General features: G+C 47.1%; 1 protein-coding gene across 1 annotated transcript in view; it reads right to left on the reverse strand.

Annotated features, from left to right (window-relative positions):
- Positions 1 to 17,223, reverse strand: part of CDC73 (cell division cycle 73) — a 418,707-nt gene that overhangs the window by 17,313 nt on the left and 384,171 nt on the right. The window contains exon 15 of the mRNA XM_063940193.1: positions 6,083 to 6,183. Coding sequence (XP_063796263.1) covers positions 6,083 to 6,183 — 101 coding nt within the window. The remainder of the gene's footprint in view (positions 1 to 6,082; positions 6,184 to 17,223) is intronic.

The raw sequence follows: 17,223 nt of genomic DNA on the forward strand, positions 1-17,223 counted from the left end.
CTGATGTGTGGGCTTCTATATGTGTCCATACTTTCTGATTGGGCGGAGCATGCCAGTGAATGCAAGAGGCTAGGTGGGTGGCTCGGTAGTATTTGATCAGGTCAGGTATTCCTATACCTCCTGTGGATTGGTGTTTATGTAGTATTCGCATCTTAACTCTTGGTTTTTTGGTTGCCCATATAAAATTTGAAATGTCTCGCTGCAGGTTCTTAAGGATTGAAATAGGGATATGGATTGGTAGTGTCTGCCATAAATATAATAAGCGGGGTAGAACGTTCATTTTGACCGCCGCAGTACGTCCGAACCATGAGATATATTGTTTATTCCACGCTAATAGGTCCGTTTTGATAGAGGCAAGCAATCTTGGGAAATTGGCTGTATATAGCCGGGGGTATGATTTTGTTAGATAGACTCCCAGATATTTGAGCTTCTCAGATTGCCATCGGAAAGGGAAGTCCGTTTGAAGTAGTGTTAAATCTGAGTGTGGAATATTGATGTCTAAAAATTCTGTTTTTTCTGTGTTGGTGTTATAGTTTGAGTGTTGGCCATAGATGTGGGTCTCAGCAAATAAGGTTGGGAGGGAGACAGTGGGGTTGGTTAATGTCAATATTACATCGTCCGCATATAGTGCTATCTTATGGTCCGAGTGACCCACCCTTACACCCGTAATATTGCTATTAAGCCTTATTCTGGCTGCGAGAGGCTCCATGATAAGGGCAAACAACAAGGGGGAGAGGGGGCAGCCCTGACGGGTGCCGTTTTTTATTTGGAAGGGCTCGGAAGTGAGGCCATTTACTAGTACGGAAGCGGAAGGGTTATGATAGAGGGAGTTAATACCATTGAGAAAAGCGCCTCGAAATCCCATATGACGTAGGGTTTGAGTCAGAAACGGCCAAGCAACCCTGTCAAAGGCTTTCTCAGCATCGAGCGCCACCACCAGGGTCGACAGCGAACGGGTTGTTGCTATTTGGATGAGATTGATCAGGCGCCTCGTGTTATCGGAAGCCTGTCTGTTGGGGATAAAGCCCACCTGGTCTGGATGGACCAAGGACGTCAATATAGGGGTTAGACGCATGGCAAGAATCTTAGCGAAAAGTTTTAAATCGACATTCAAAAGAGAAATAGGCCTATAATTGCCCATCTCCATTGGGTCTCTCTGTGGTTTAGGGATAATTATAATGTTGGCCCTGGTAGTGGCGTCATCGAGCGTACCGCCCTCCAGTAGTGAATTAAAGAGGGGACGAAGCATAGGGAGCAGCGAGTCTGTAAATTTTTTGTAGTATAGGGCGGTGTAGCCGTCAGGACCTGGTGCTGCGGAACGGCGTAGCGATTTGATAGCTAATCTAATCTCTTCATCAGTGATCGCTGCATTGAGGCTTTGAAGATGTGCCTCGGATAGAGTGGGTAGAGAGCATGAGGTTAAGTATTGGGTGAGAGAGGTGATATCTGATGGCAAGGCAGAGGGGTTGTGTGAGAGATTGTAAAGTGATTCATAAAATTGGCGGAATTGTCTGGTCATAACTTGAGGTTCATAAGTGATGGTGCCGTCTGGGCATTTTAGCTTGAGAATACGGTTGCGGGTGCGTTTAGCGCGCAGCTTCGAGCTAAGATGGTGTCTGCTTTATCAGATTTTTCATAAAAAGTTTGTCGAACCCATAAGAGAGTTTGTGCTGCCTTTTTAGATAAGATTTGCGAAAGTTGTCCCTTAACAGCGAGTATTTTTAGATAAGTGCGTCTTTTAGGGTGATTGTGGTGTAGGTCTGTCAGGGAAATTAGTGTCTTTTCTAGCTCTAGTATACGTGACATTTCTGATTTCTTAGATGTAGCTGACAAACTGATAAGGGTGCCCCGGAGGGTAGCCTTATGAGCTTCCCACAGGATGGGTGAAGAGATATCAGGGGTATTGTTGAGGGTAATAAAATCTGTAAGGGCTGTGGCTATAGTCTCAACATTTGATTGTTTCAAGAAGAGGGATTCATTCAGTCGCCATTGGCGAACAGGTCGGGGGCCTATATGAGAGGAAATTTCCAGTTCGATGGCTAGATGATCTGACCATGGTATAGGGAGGGTCTGAGCGCCCACAAGAGATTGGGATGTGGTACGGTCTACAAAGAAGTAGTCAATGCGAGTGTGTAGATCATGGGGGGGAGAGTAATGTGTGAAACCTCTCGCATTGGGGTATTGTACTCTCCATGCGTCGTATAGATCGTGAAGGGCCAATCGTGACATGAGCGCCTTAGATGTCTTGGCGTGCCTGGGGGGAGTGGTAGAGGAGCGAGATCTGTCTAGTTTGGGGTCCGTGATAGTGTTAAAGTCGCCTCCTATGATGGTAAGTCCTCGGGGCAATTGGGTAAGTTGATTAAAGAAGGTGGCGTATAGGGAACCTTGTTGGTCATTAGGGGCATAGACTGAAGCCAGTATAATTGGGGCATTATTATATGTACCCTTGAGGATAAGAAAACGTCCCAGTGGGTCAGAGTTGTGTATAGTGATAGGTGTGTTCTGATGGATGAGAATCGCTGTGCCGCGGCGTTTAGCGTTCATGGAGGAGTGAAAGGCCGTGGGATATTGCTTGGTCGTGAGGGAAGAATGTGGAGACTTCAGGTGGGTCTCTTGCAGCATAACAATGCTAGGTTTACGCCTGTGAAGGTATTGAATGGCCATAGCCCTTTTGGTTGGGGAGTTAAGACCGTTTACATTGAGAGTAAAAACTGTCAACTTCATGGTGGGTCAAAAGAGAATGAGCTCAGTAACAGATGGGGTTCACACCCCAACTGGCGGGGAGGGCAGGGGGGTAGAACATGGAGAAGATTAAAGATAGAGAGAGAGGGGTTAAGAGTTAAGGGGGAGAGAAGGCGACCTACTCCTTTAGTGGAGCTAGGTCCAATGTAGAAAGATGGAGTGTCGTCCTGACACATCCATCTGAGTGTGAGGGTGTGTATTAACAACAGAATTCGTTGAACGTGAAGCTTGGTGAGCATATCAAGTAACAAATAAAAAATAAAAAGAACGGGGTGACCTAAGGGAGAACAAGGGCAAATATTAACGTGTTAACATATTGGCGCCTGAGGCAAGTGGATAAGAAGAGAAGGAAAAGGGCGTCAGGATCGTCTAAAGGACAATTATCAAACTTGTTATAAAAAGAGCATCAAGAAGTGAATGAAGAACATTGAAATAATGTGAAACATAGTTTTCCAAACTAGCATGAATAATGTAATTAAGCCGGGGTCCATTCTTTTGTTGGCGCCATGGGTCTAGAGCAGGCATTCCCAACCACGGTCCTCAAGGCACACCAACAGTGCAGGTTTTAGTGATATCCAGGCTTCAGCACAGGTAACTTAATTAGTAGCTCAGTTATTTTGATTTAACCATCTGTGCTGCAGCCTGGATATCACTAAAACCTGCACTGTTGGTGTGCCTTGAGGACCGCGGTTGGGAATGCCTGGTCTAGAGGGTGAAGCAGGTTGTCGGCATATTTCTGGAACATCCTCTAGGAGACCAAACGACTTCAGTAGGTCATAGCCTTGGTTTGGGGTCTTGACGGCGTGAGTCGTGCCATTTCTGTTGACCAAAAGTTGGAAGGGGAAGCCCCACTTGTATTTGATAGAGTGGGTTCTCAAAGTCTTGGTGACATTCAGTAGATCTCTTCTTTTCTTTAGGGTCGACGGTGCCAGGTCCTGGAAGAGTTGAAGTTGAGACCCAGAGTAGGAGACCGTTGAGAGCCCTCTAACAGCAGTCATAATTTGCTCTTTCGCTTTAAAATAATGAAAGCGGAGGATAACGTCCCGTGGCGGTTGGGTCGAGGGTGGTTTTGGGCGGAGGGCCCTATGGGCCCGGTCCAGGTGAAGAAGATCCACTGAGATGTCAGGGTCTATATGGAGAAAAAGGTCCTTTAAGTAGGCTGGAAGTGTGTCGGTAGTTATTGTTTCCGGAATGTTGCGTACGCGGATGTTAATCCGCCTATTTCGATTTCCAATGTCCTCGAGATGATCTTTGTATGTTTCCATTTCTGCCCGCAGATCCGTGAATTCTTGATCCATGACACTCTGGTATTGGCAGATTTCATCTACTTTCTGTTCGAGAGTGTTCGTTCTGGTACCTAGGTCTTCCAGTTACGATTTAGAATCTGCTAGGGCCGATCTCATCTCTGATTGTATCGTTTTAGTAACTATGGCGATCACATCTTGAGCCGATAAAGGGGGGTCGGTGCGAGAGGCACCTGCCATGATCAGAGCGTTCTCTGCTCCAGGTGATTGTTTCGGTAGAGAACCGGCTTTTTCCCACGCCCTGATAATACTGGGTTTGGATGGAGCAGGGGCCTTTCGGCGCTTCTGTGGCATTCCGTGGGAATAGGTAATAGTGAAAATGGAAAGTTCTGCAGTGCGGAATGGGTGTTATGGGGCTTCCCGTGATAAAGTGACAGTTACGTTCTCATAGAAGTAGATGCATTAGAGGCATACGGTGTTAATAACCGAAGCGTGCAGCTGAGCCCTTGTTCAGGTCAGGCCACCCCATGATTTAATAGTAAATCTTCATCAGGCGAATTATAGAGAACACATGTAGTGAGGAACTAGGCACTGTGAATTAGGAATGGGATGGAGGGCACAAATGAGCAGCACCATTCAGGGGGGGAGGGGGGGCGCGCTCGTAGGTTGTGCTTTTAAGTAGTGGCGTATCAGCCGGCGTCTTGAGGGCCAATCAGGTGCGCGGGGGGGGGGTTGTTCGTGTGCGCTTCCAGTGAAGCAGAGGCACGGGGTCTTAGGGAGCGTCCAGTGGGGACCTCCAGCTAGAGACTGCAGTGCATGATGAGGGCGGTGTTGGTGGTGTGGGGATTTGTTGTTGCCGTTCGCCACCTCTAAGATGGCCGCCGGACGGGTCCGTTTAATGTACGGGTGTGGGGTGCGGCAAAGGCCGGGCTGTTCGGGCAGGAGTGTCCAATGATGAGCCGGGGGCCGCCCTGTGTAGAGCCACACCGGGCCCGGCTGAGCAGTATAAGCAGCAGAATGGGGCTTGTTTATAAGTGGCTGCCACTCTCAATATGGCCGCCGGACGGAGCACTCGTGGCAAGAGCTTTCAGGGCCTGTGGGCAGAGTGAATAAAAGTGGTGGCGGAGGGCTAAATACCTTCAGGGAGGTGTCCGCCCGCAGACAGGCTCCCGCAGCTTATATTGAGGGCAGCGTTGGTGGTGTGGAGCTTGCAGTGATCGTCCGCCACCTCCAAGATGGCCGCCGGACGGGTCCGTGCACCGGGTGAGAGTGCTTTGCGGCGGGGGCCGGAGGTCGGGCAGGTCCGGTAGTCGTGTCCGGCGGTGTGCGGAGCCCGGCGTCGTCGGGTAGAGACCTCGCCGGGTCTATCCGTTCAACGTAGCCGGCGGTGGGGGGGGCCCGTCGCATGAATCTGCCCCTTCCAATATGGCCGCCGGACGGATCACCCTCGGCTGGAGTGGCACCCAACGCCGATCAACAGGGTGGGTTCTGCAGCAGCGGTAGAGTGTTGGGCACCGTCGGGGGGGTCTTGTGACTGGAGAGTGTTTGGTGGTCCGTCAGGGCGTGTAATTAGTAGCGGGCGGGACAGTATGGAGCCGCGTCGGGTCCGGATCAAAATCGAGGTCCCAGGCTGGAGGGTACGACAAGGCCTCAATCCGCGGGAGCTCTATTAAGTTGCTCCCCGATTCCGAGGTCGTAGTCTGAGCTCTCCCCTGAGTGCTGCAGATGGGGGTCTATGAACGGGGGCACTTTGTGGTATGATTTGAGCTAAATTAGATGGTTCAGGCCTCTGGAAGTGGGGAGCTCAAGGCAAGTGTGTCTGTTCCTCACAGTAGCAAGGCCACACCCCCCTACTAATACATATTAATGTAAAAATGTATTACATATACAATGCATTAATAACCTTAGCAAGTGACAATATTTTTTAAAACAAACAGACGAAAAACATGCTAATTATTTCATAATCACAACAAAACAAGCTCCTTACAGGTCTCTCTGACTTTAAATGTTTTCTATATTATAAATAAACTAAAATTTAGAAGAAATAAAACATTTTTAAATAATTACTTGATTTACTAAGTGGTTAAAAAGCTTACTTTTTGCAAAGATATCTACAGGAGACCCATCAGGCAACACCCATGGCCAGCCCTTAAATTGCCAAGCAGGACCTTGAACAAACACTGCTACCACACGGTCCCTGCAAGAAAGGAACTTTGTTATACCACATACACAATAACATTACTCTGGGATAAACGCATGACACAATGGGCCTTATTCAGGTTTGTTAGCAAACCAAAAAAGTAAGCAATTGATCAAAACCATGTTGCACTCCATGTGGGGCAGATGTAACATGTGCAGAGATATTTAGATTTGCGTGGGTTATATTATTAATAATCATGGTAAATACTGGCTTCTTAATTTCTACACTGCAATTTAGATTTGCAGGGCAATATGGTTTTGGCCAATTGCTTACATTTTTGGTTTGCTGATAAACCTGAATAACCCCCAATGTCTAGTTAGGCCAGACAAGTATGGGTTTCAAGTAGACAAGGGCTAGTTGTCTGAGCAGCCTATACACTTCCAGGAAAGGAAGGGAGGGTTGCATTGGGACCAACTGAAAGAGGAGTCACACTAAATATCGGGGGTATGTATTTGTTGTGTCTCCACTAAACTGACCAGAGGGCTAATCCATTATGGAGTTGATAAATAGATAAACATTTACATAATTTGTTTTGCAAACAAACCCTAGAACTCTGTGGGAATCTTAAAAAAAAAAAAAAACTATGTGGAACCAACATGGAAACCATGTCAATGAAAGTGCTCCACCACGTAAAGTTCAAACTGAAACAAAATAAGATTTTACTTACCGATAAATCTATTTCTCGTAGTCCGTAGTGGATGCTGGGGACTCCGTCAGGACCATGGGGATTAGCGGCTCCGCAGGAGACAGGGCACAAAAATAAAGCTTTAGGATCAGGTGGTGTGCACTGGCTCCTCCCCCTATGACCCTCCTCCAAGCCTCAGTTAGGATACTGTGCCCGGACGAGTGTACACAATAAGGAAGGATTTTGAATCCCGGGTAAGACTCATACCAGCCACACCAATCACACCGTACAACTTGTGATCTGAACCCAGTTAACAGTATGACAACGTAGGAGCCTCTGAACAGACGGCTCACAACAAGAACAACCCAATTTTTTTGTAACAAAAACTATGTACAAGTATTGCAGACAATCCGCACTTGGGATGGGCGCCCAGCATCCACTACGGACTACGAGAAATAGATTTATCGGTAAGTAAAATCTTATTTTCTCTAACGTCCTAGTGGATGCTGGGGACTCCGTCAGGACCATGGGGATTATACCAAAGCTCCCAAACGGGCGGGAGAGTGCGGATGACTCTGCAGCACCGAATGAGAGAACTCCAGGTCCTCTTTAGCCAGGGTATCAAATTTGTAGAATTTTACAAACGTGTTCTCCCCCGACCACGTAGCTGCTCGGCAGAGTTGTAATGCCGAGACCCCTCGGGCAGCCGCCCAGGATGAGCCCACCTTCCTTGTGGAATGGGCCTTGACAGATTTAGGCTGTGGCAGGCCTGCCACAGAATGTGCAAATTGAATTGTGCTACAAATCCAACGAGCAATCGTCTGCTTAGAAGCAGGAGCACCCAGCTTGTTGGGTGCATACAGTATAAACAGCGAGTCAGATTTTCTGACTCCAGCCGTCCTTGAAATATATATTTTCAATGCCCTGACAACGTCCAGCAACTTGGAATCCTCCAAATCGCTAGTAGCCGCAGGCACCACAATAGGCTGGTTCAGGTGAAACGCTGACACCACCTTAGGCAGAAAATGAGGACGCGTCCGCAGTTCTGCCCTGTCCGAATGGAAAATCAGATATGGGCTTTTATACGATAAAGCCGCCAATTCTGACACTCTCCTGGCTGAAGCCAGGGCCAGTAGCATGGTTACTTTCCATGTAAGATATTTCAAATCCGCCGATTTGAGTGGCTCAAACCAATGGGATTTGAGAAAATCCAAAACTACATTAAGGTCCCACGGAGCCACTGGGGGCACAACCGGGGGCTGTATATGTAGTACTCCTTTTACAAAAGTCTGGACTTCAGGAACTGAAGCCAATTCTTTCTGGAAGAAAATCGACAGGGCCGAAATTTGAACCTTAATGGACCCCAACTTGAGGCCCATAGACAATCCTGTTTGCAGGAAATGTAGGAATGACCCAATTGAAATTCCTCCGTGGGGGCCTTCCTGGCCTCGCACCACGCAACATATTTTCTCCAAATGCGGTGATAATGTTGTGCAGTCACCTCCTTCCTGGCTTTTACCAGTGTAGGAATGACCTCTTCCGGAATGCCTTTTTCCTTTAGAATTCGGCGTTCAACCGCCACGCCGTCAAACGCAGCCACGGTAAGTGTTATGATTCCTGTACTCCAGACCGGAGGAGATCTTTATGGCAGGGATCTGAGTACAGGAAAACAAGCTGGTTGTGGGAGCTGGATAGCCTAGTAACCCCTGGCGCCCTAACTCCGTTGTCTCGCCCGTGTAATCAGAAATCCCCTGCGAGACTATGGTTGCTTGAGCCCATGGCAGCCGCGTTCGAAGGGCGGATTATGTCTGCCCAACCCCGATGCCCCCGCAGGTCTTAAAGGGAGACAAGGGGAAGTCCGAGACAGGGTGATAACAAGGGGCCCTCTGACTAAGCAACCAGGCCAGGGGTTACAAGCTAACTAACTAAATCAAAAGGTATGTGCGGACTAGCCGCCAGGAAAAAGGACAACCAAAGATCCACTGATCCGACACTCCTATCCGGCACCGCCGGACACCAGAGTGGATCTGTGGAAGCGGAATCCTCCGCAAAGCTCCAGAACACAATTAAACAAAATAATAAACAGAAGCGGACAAGCCGCAACACACGGCTGCGCCGCGACTCACGACACCACCAGATGTTAAAGGTGCTCGGTCAGACTCCAGGAACGGATGGTAACTTCCGAGTACAGGATCTCTGAGGACAGGAATAACCAAAAGGACCGGGACTGGGAACTCTCTGCAGCAGACACAAGCAAACAGGAAGCTATCACCGGCGTCTGTAAGAAGTCCTGAGGGTGCCTTTATTCAGGCACCCTCCAATCAAGATCCAGACAGGACAATCAAATAGAAATGCCGTGCAGCTTGCATGCTGCACGGCCAGCACATAATCAGGGTAATGAGAATAGACCCAGCAACGGGGAACGCGGCTGAACGTGGTGTCCCCGTTGCTAAGGTCAGAGCGGCTCCGTGCGCCCGGCGTCTTAGCGTTGCCAGGGAGCCGGCGGCTGAACGCGCACGGCGTCCCTGGTTGCTAGGCGCCGGGCCGCACGGCCGAGCGGACCCCGGCGCCTAACAGTAAGTCTTGGAATAGACACGGTCCCTGCTGAATCAGGTCCCGTCTTAGAGGTAGAGGCCACGGATTTTCCGTGAGCATCTCCTGAAGTTCCGGGTACCAAGTTCTTCTTGGCCAATCCGGAGCCACGAGTATCGTTCTTACTCCCCTTTGCCGTATAATTCTCAGTACTTTGGGTATGAGAGGCAGAGGAGGAAACACATACACTGACTGGAACACCCACGGTGTTACCAGAGCGTCCACAGCTATTGCCTGAGGGTCTCTTGACCTGGCGCAATACCTGTCCAGTTTTTTTTGAGGCGAGACGCCATCATCTCCACCTTTGGTTTTTCCCAACGGTTCACAATCATGTGGAAGATTTCTGGATGAAGTCCCCACTCTCCCGGGTGTAGATCGTGTCTGCTGAGGAAGTCTGCTTCCCAGTTGTCCACTCCCGGAATGAACACTGCTGACAGTGCTATCACATGATCTTCCGCCCAGCGAAGAATCCTTGCAGCTTCTGCCATTGCTCTCCTGCTTCTTGTGCCGCCCTGTCTGTTTACGTGGGCGACTGCCGTGATGTTGTCCGACTGGATCAACACCTGCTGACCCTGAAGCAGGGGTTTTGCCAGGCTTAGAGCATTGTAAATCGCTCTTAGCTCCAGTATATTTATGTGAAGAGACATCTCCAGGCTTGACCATACTCCCTGGAAGTTTCTTCCCTGTGTGACCGCTCCCCAGCCTCTCAGACTGGCATCCGTGGTCACCAGGACCCAGTCCTGTATGCCGAATCTGCGGCCTTCTAACAGATGAGCACTCTGCAACCACCACAGAAGAGACACCCTTGTCCGTGGCGATAAGGTTATCCGCTGATGCATCTGCAGATGCGATCCGGACCATTTGTCCAGCAGATCCCACTGAAAAGTTCGTGCGTGGAATCTGCAGAATGGGATTGCTTCGTAAGAAGCCACCATCTTTCCCAGGACTCTTGTGCATTGATGCACAGACACTTTTCCTGGTTTTAGGAGGTTCCTGACAAGTTCGGATAACTCCTTGGCTTTCTCCTCTGGAAGAAACACCTTTTTCTGAACCGTGTCCAGAATCATTCCCAGGAACAGCAGACGTGTTGTCGGGGTCAACTGAGATTTTGGGAAATTCAGAATCCACCCGTGTTGTTGCAGCACTACTTGGGTTAGTGCTACTCCGTCCTCCAGCTGTTCTCTGGACCTTGCCCTTATCAGGAGATCGTCCAAGTAAGGGATAATTAATACGCCTCTTCTTCGCAGAAGAATCATCATTTCGGCCATTACCTTGGTAAAGACCCGAGGTGCCGTGGACAATCCAAACGGCAGCGTCTGAAACTGATAATGACAGTTTTGCACCACGAACCTGAGGTACCCTTGATGTGAAGGGCAAATTGGGACATGCAGGTAAGCATCTTTTATGTCCAGGGACACCATAAAGTCCCCTTCTTCCAGATTCGCTATCACTGCTCTGAGTGATTCCATCTTGAACTTGAATTTTTGTATGTACAGGTTCAAAGATTTCAGATTTAGAATAGGTCTTACCGAGCCATCCGGTTTCGGTACCACAAATAGCGTGGAGTAATACCCCTTTCCCTGTTGTAGGAGGGGTACCTTGACTATCACCTGCTGAGAAAACAGCTTGTGAATGGCTTCCAATACCGTCGCCCTGTCTGAGGGAGACGTTGGCAAAGCTGACTTTAGGAACCGGCGAGGGGGAGACTTCTCGAATTCCAACCTGTAACCCTGAGATACTACCTGCAGGATCCAGGGGTCCACCTGTGAGCAAGCCCACTGCGCGCTGAAATTCTTGAGTCGACCCCCCACCGCTCCTGAGTCCGCTTGTAAAGCCCCAGCGTCATGCTGAGGGCTTTGCAGAACCCGCGGAGGGCTTCTGTTCCTGGGAAGGAGCTGCTTGCTGCCCTCTCTTACCCTTTCCTCTGCCTCGGGGCAGATATGACTGTCCTTTTGCCCGCTTGTTCTTATAGGACCGAAAGGACTGCGGCTGAAAAGACGGTGTCTTTTTCTGTTGGGAGGGGGTCTGAGGTAAAAAGGTGGATTTCCCGGCAGTTGCCGTGGCCACCAAATCCGATAGACCGACGCCAAATAATTCCTCCCCTTTATACGGCAATACTTCCATATGCCGTTTGGAATCCGCATCACCTGACCACTGTCGTGTCCATAAACTTCTTCTGGCAGATATGGACATCGCACTTACTCTCGATGCCAGAGTGCAAATATCCCTCTGAGCATCTCGCATATAAAGAAAAGCATCCTTTAATTGCTCTAAAGTCTGTAAAATACTGTCCCTATCCAGGGTATCAATATTTTCAGTCAGGGAATCCGACCAGACCACTCCAGCACTGCACATCCAGGCTGAGGCGATGGCTGGTCGCAGTATAACACCAGTATGTGTGTATATACTTTTTAGAGTAGTTTCCAGCCTCCTATCAGCTGGATCCTTGAGGGCGGCCGTATCAGGAGACGGTAACGCCACTTGTTTTGATAAGCGTGTGAGCGCCTTATCCACCTTAGGGGGTGTTTCCCAGCGCGCCCTAACCTCTGGCGGGAAAGGGTATAATGCCAATAACCTTTTAGAAATTAGCCCTTTTCTATCTGGGTTAACCCACGCTTCATCACATACATCATTCAATTCCTCTGATTCAGGAAAAACTACAGGTAGTTTTTTCACCCCCCACATAATACCCCTTTTTGTGGTACTTGTAGTATCAGAGATATGCAAAGTCTCCTTCATTGCCGTGATCATATAACGTGTGGCCCTACTGGAAAATACGTTTGTTTCTTCACCGTCGACACTAGATTCAGTGTCCGTGTCTGGGTCTGTATCGACCGACTGAGGTAAAGGGCGTTTTACAGCCCCTGACGGTGTCTGAGACGCCTGGGCAGGTACCAACTTGGTTTGACGGCCGTCTCATGTCGTCAACTGATTTTTGTAATGTGCTGACATTATCACGTAATTCCATAAACAAAGCCATCCATTCCGGTGTCGACTCCCTAGGGGGTGACATCACCATTACCGGCAATTGCTCTGCCTCCACACCAACATCGTCCTCATACATGTCGACACACACGTACCGACACACAGCAGACACACAGGGAATGCTCTATTGAAGACAGGACCCCACTAGCCCTTTGGGGAGACAGAGGGAGAGTTTGCCAGCACACACCCAAGCGCTATAATATATATGGGAACAACCCTATATAAGTGTTGTATCCTTATAGCAGCTTAAATATAGTAATATCGCCAAAAAAACGTGCCCCCCCTCTCTGTTTTACCCTGTTTCTGTAGTGCAGTGCAGGGGAGAGTCCTGGGAGCCTTCCTCACAGCGGAGCTGAGCAGGAAAATGGCGCTGTGTGCTGAGGAGAATAAGCCCCGCCCCCTATTTCGGCGGGCTCTTCTCCGGAGTCTGTGAGATCTGGCAGGGGTTAAATACATCCATATAGCCTCAAGGGCTATATGTGATGTATTTTTAGCCATAAAAAGGTATTATATATTGCTGCCCAGGGCGCCCCCCCAACGCCCTGCACCCTGCCGTGACCGATGAGTGAAGTGTGCTGACAACAATGGCGCACAGCTGCAGTGCTGTGCGCTACCTCAGGAAGACTGAAAAGTCTTCTGCCGCCTGCTTCTGGACCTCTTCCATCTTCGGCATCTGCAAGGGGGGTCGGCGGCGCGGCTCCGGGACGAACCCCAGGGTGAGACCTGTGGTCCGACTCCCTCTGGAGCTAATGGTGTCCAGTAGCCTAAGAAGCCAATCCATCCTGCACGCAGGTGAGTTCACTTCTCTCCCCTAAGTCCCTCGATGCAGTGAGCCTGTTGCCAGCAGGACTCACTGAAAATAAAAAACTTTTTCTAAGCAGCTCTTTAGGAGAGCCACCTAGATTGCACCCTGCTCTGACGGGCACAAAAACCTAACTGAGGCTTGGAGGAGGGTCATAGGGGGAGGAGCCAGTGCACACCACCTGATCGTAAAGCTTTATTTTTGTGCCCTGTCTCCTGCGGAGCCGCTAATCCCCATGGTCCTGACGGAGTCCCCAGCATCCACTAGGACGTTAGAGAAATAATAATTTCCCTCAAGAAAACCCCCAAAAAACCACCCCGGTCACAAGGTATTGGGGATGGTTTATTAAACATTACAATTTAAGACCACTTGGGGGGTTTTATTACCAATGGTGGGGGTGGGAAGTTATTTTATAATGGGGGCCTATGAACAAAACAACCGATAGATATTTTAAATAAAATACTTAATAATCTATTAAAAACTATTTAAACTTTATTAAGTAATTAAAAACCGACAATTTCTAAGCAGTTGGTTTTTTTGTTTTTTTTTTTGGGGGGGGGGGGGGGGGAATGTCAGGTGAATTACATATGTTATAAAAATATAACTTTAAGCAATAATGCTTTTAACCCAATTAGTGGCAATCCAGAAAGCAACCAAAAAATAAAATAAAATGACTTGTACTCCCTTGCTGATCCATGGAAATATTATCCAACCACACATTTTACAAAGACCAATAATGAACCTGTGTAACTAACTTGTGAAGTTATCTATTTCAGCACAAGCAAATGTATACATTTATGGATGTTTCTTCAATGCTGAATTACATACTATTCACAGCAAGCTGGGTAAGAAAACAAACACTATATTCACTGACTCATAGCGAGGATTCTTTTAGTAGCATGAAAACATTTTAACTTACACTGTAAATGTGAAAAAACTGGGAGATAATACACTTTTCCTAACAGTAGGTTTACAAAAGAAATAGGATTTTTGGTCACTTACCTTTGAACAGTTTTCTCTCAAGCAGGCTGTGGGACACTGGACTATGGGGGTAATTCAGACCTGATTGTAGCAGCAAATTTGTTAGCAGTTGGGCAAAACCATGTGCACTGCAGGGTGGGGTAGATATAACATGTGCAGAGAGTGTTATATTTGGGTGGGGTGTGTGCAAACTGAAATCTAAATTGCAGTGTAAAAATAAAGCAGGCAGTATTTACCCTGCACAGAAACAATTTAAACCACCCAAATCTAACCCTCTCTGCACATGTTATATCTTCCACACCTGCCCTGCACATGGTTTTGCCCAACTGCTAACAAATTTGCTGCTACGATCAGGTCTGAATTACCCCCTATGGTACATAAACTGTAGCTTTAAAAGTAAGGTCGCCCGACCCGGAAACATATATGTGTGTGTGTGTGTGTGTGTGTGTGTGTGTGTGTGTGTGTGTGTGTGTGTGTGTGTGTATATATATATATATATATATATATATATATATATATATATATATATATATATATATATATATAGTGTGGATGTAATGGATGGCACTCATTCAGACTCCACAGCGTATGTGTTGTGTTCACTATATAAGTCATGTCATTATTGTGTTTGGTTTGTCTGGCCCTGAGGACGGGGCTGCGTTCCCCGAAACATGTCGGCTGATTAAATTTTCACCTCTTTTCGCATACGCTGTGGAGTCTGAATGAGTGCCATCCATTACATCCACACTAGCTATTTGGGTCTGCGCTGCATTTCCCACAGGAATGGCACCTCAGCAGTTGGTTCTATGAGGAGTGGAGTGCCGGGACGATTGCTATTTGGTATATATATATATTATATACACATACATATATATATATATACATACACACACACACACACACACACACGTACTGCACTCTTATCAAGCATATTCCATCAGTGGGGTGCCAATGGAATATGGTAGCACCCCACTGATAGAATATGCTTGATGAGAGTGCAGGACATGTGTGTGTGTGTGTGTGTGTGTGTGTGTGTGTGTGTGTGTGTGTGTGTGTGTGTGTATATATAGCTGTGAATGGGAATTCTGAGAGAGCACCAGGGATATCCGAATCTATATTATTCTGATTCAAAATAGGAATTTTCATATTACACCCAAAAGGTCATTGTCACAGCAATTTCACTGTTTATGTACATTGATGAATTTTATATGATAAATACGAATACTGTAATATCTTCCATACCCACGGCAAATAGCTGGTTGGGATTTTGAAACTTACAAACTTTGACCATATCGGTATATCACGACCCCTGATGAAGTCCTGTATGGCCCCCGATGAAGTCCTGTATGGACGAAACGCGTTGGGTATTCGCGCAATTGTGAATTTGAACACACTTCTGAACGCTTTGGTGGTAGAATTGATATTCGATCCATTTGTAGATATCACCAACACATATTTCGTCAGATTATTAGTCTGTATTGTTCATTTATGGTACAAAGTTATTTGCATGTTTTATTGACGTTTTTATATATTGTTACAGTATTTACTGTTAAATTTTAAGAATAAATACATCTTAAAGTGACATCTGAGGTGGTCCAGCTCCCATGAGAAACTCTTTTTCTCTATTTCTAATTTAATGCCTTGTCTGACAGGAGGCATTTCTCAGTGGTACGAGCTATACTGTATATCAGCGCAGTAAAAAGGGTTCTTTATTATTTTTTTGATATATATATATATATATATATATATATATATATATATAGATATAGATAGATATATATATATATATATATATATATATAAAGAGCAAGTTCAGGCGGCACTCCACGGATTTACAAAACCAAATAAGACAGCTACACCAGCTTAATTGTCAACGTTTCAGGTGCTATTTAATTACACCTTTCGTCAGGATACAAATAAAGAAAGTACAACATACCTTATATAGATCACCAGTGTTCAGACCCCAATCACCTTTGCCACCCTTTTCCGGTCACGGGTGCCGTCATTAAGCACGGCCATCCACAGCTGACAGGAAAACGGGTTGCCATAGCAACCCCCAACCAACCAACACGTAACCTACGTGCTCCAGACCACCCACACCCCCGGAGCCCGCCCAGCGGCATCGCGTAAAGCCGCATCTACCAATGAGCGGACGGGGGAGGCGGGGGCCCGTCGCCTAGGCAACGAAATGCTTACCAATGTGACAACAAACAGTGTGCGGAATCATGCTGGAACATAACACAGGCAATCAAAGCATATAACAATATCACATTGTGGTGCTTCGTCATGAGTACAACAACTAGGGTTAAATAACAGGTCTGGATGCTGCAATAATCACGATATTAATGAGTCGGTTATCTAAGGAATTACGGCAGTATTGCGGTATATATTAATGATCAGAAAGCTATTACTTTAAAGCTGGTAACATCCATGGAAAGAATTCCTAAAGGCATTGATTAACCACCCTTACAACACTAAATGTGTCAAAGATCATAGCAACAACATAGCCAAATATAATATTAGTTTATGAATCCATTCAGCAATAAGCCGCCTCTCCTAGAAACCGAATTAATTAACAGTTAAATGTGTCATTAAATAGAAAGACTCATTATCGCTGCTAGCAGACCTATTAGGTATACAAAAAAACATATTTGTTGATGCTATTACCAGGCCCATTATACCCAAGCAGAGACAATACTTTATAAAAAGCATAGAAGAGATAAGTTTTCATTGAGGCCCATTGGTGAGACAGTGTTAAAGTTATTTATCCAACGTGCCTCCAACTGCAGCAGCTTCTTATTTCGGTCGCCCCCACGCGGTAATGGTGGAACATGGTCCACCAATTTGTACCGCAAAGTGGCCATACTGTGGCCCATTTCCTTATAGTGACGCGCTACTGGCTGTTCGGTGGCTTTACCCTCCAAGGCCATTCTGATGGCGGATCTATGTTGTGCAGCCCGTTCCCGAAAGGTGCATACCGTTTTGCCTATGTATGCTAGACCGCACGGACATTTAATGATGTAGATAACAAATCTTGAAGTGCACGTCAGCA

This window comes from Pseudophryne corroboree, chromosome 9 (assembly GCF_028390025.1).
Source record: "Pseudophryne corroboree isolate aPseCor3 chromosome 9, aPseCor3.hap2, whole genome shotgun sequence".
NCBI classification, from domain to species: Eukaryota; Metazoa; Chordata; class Amphibia; order Anura; family Myobatrachidae; genus Pseudophryne; species Pseudophryne corroboree.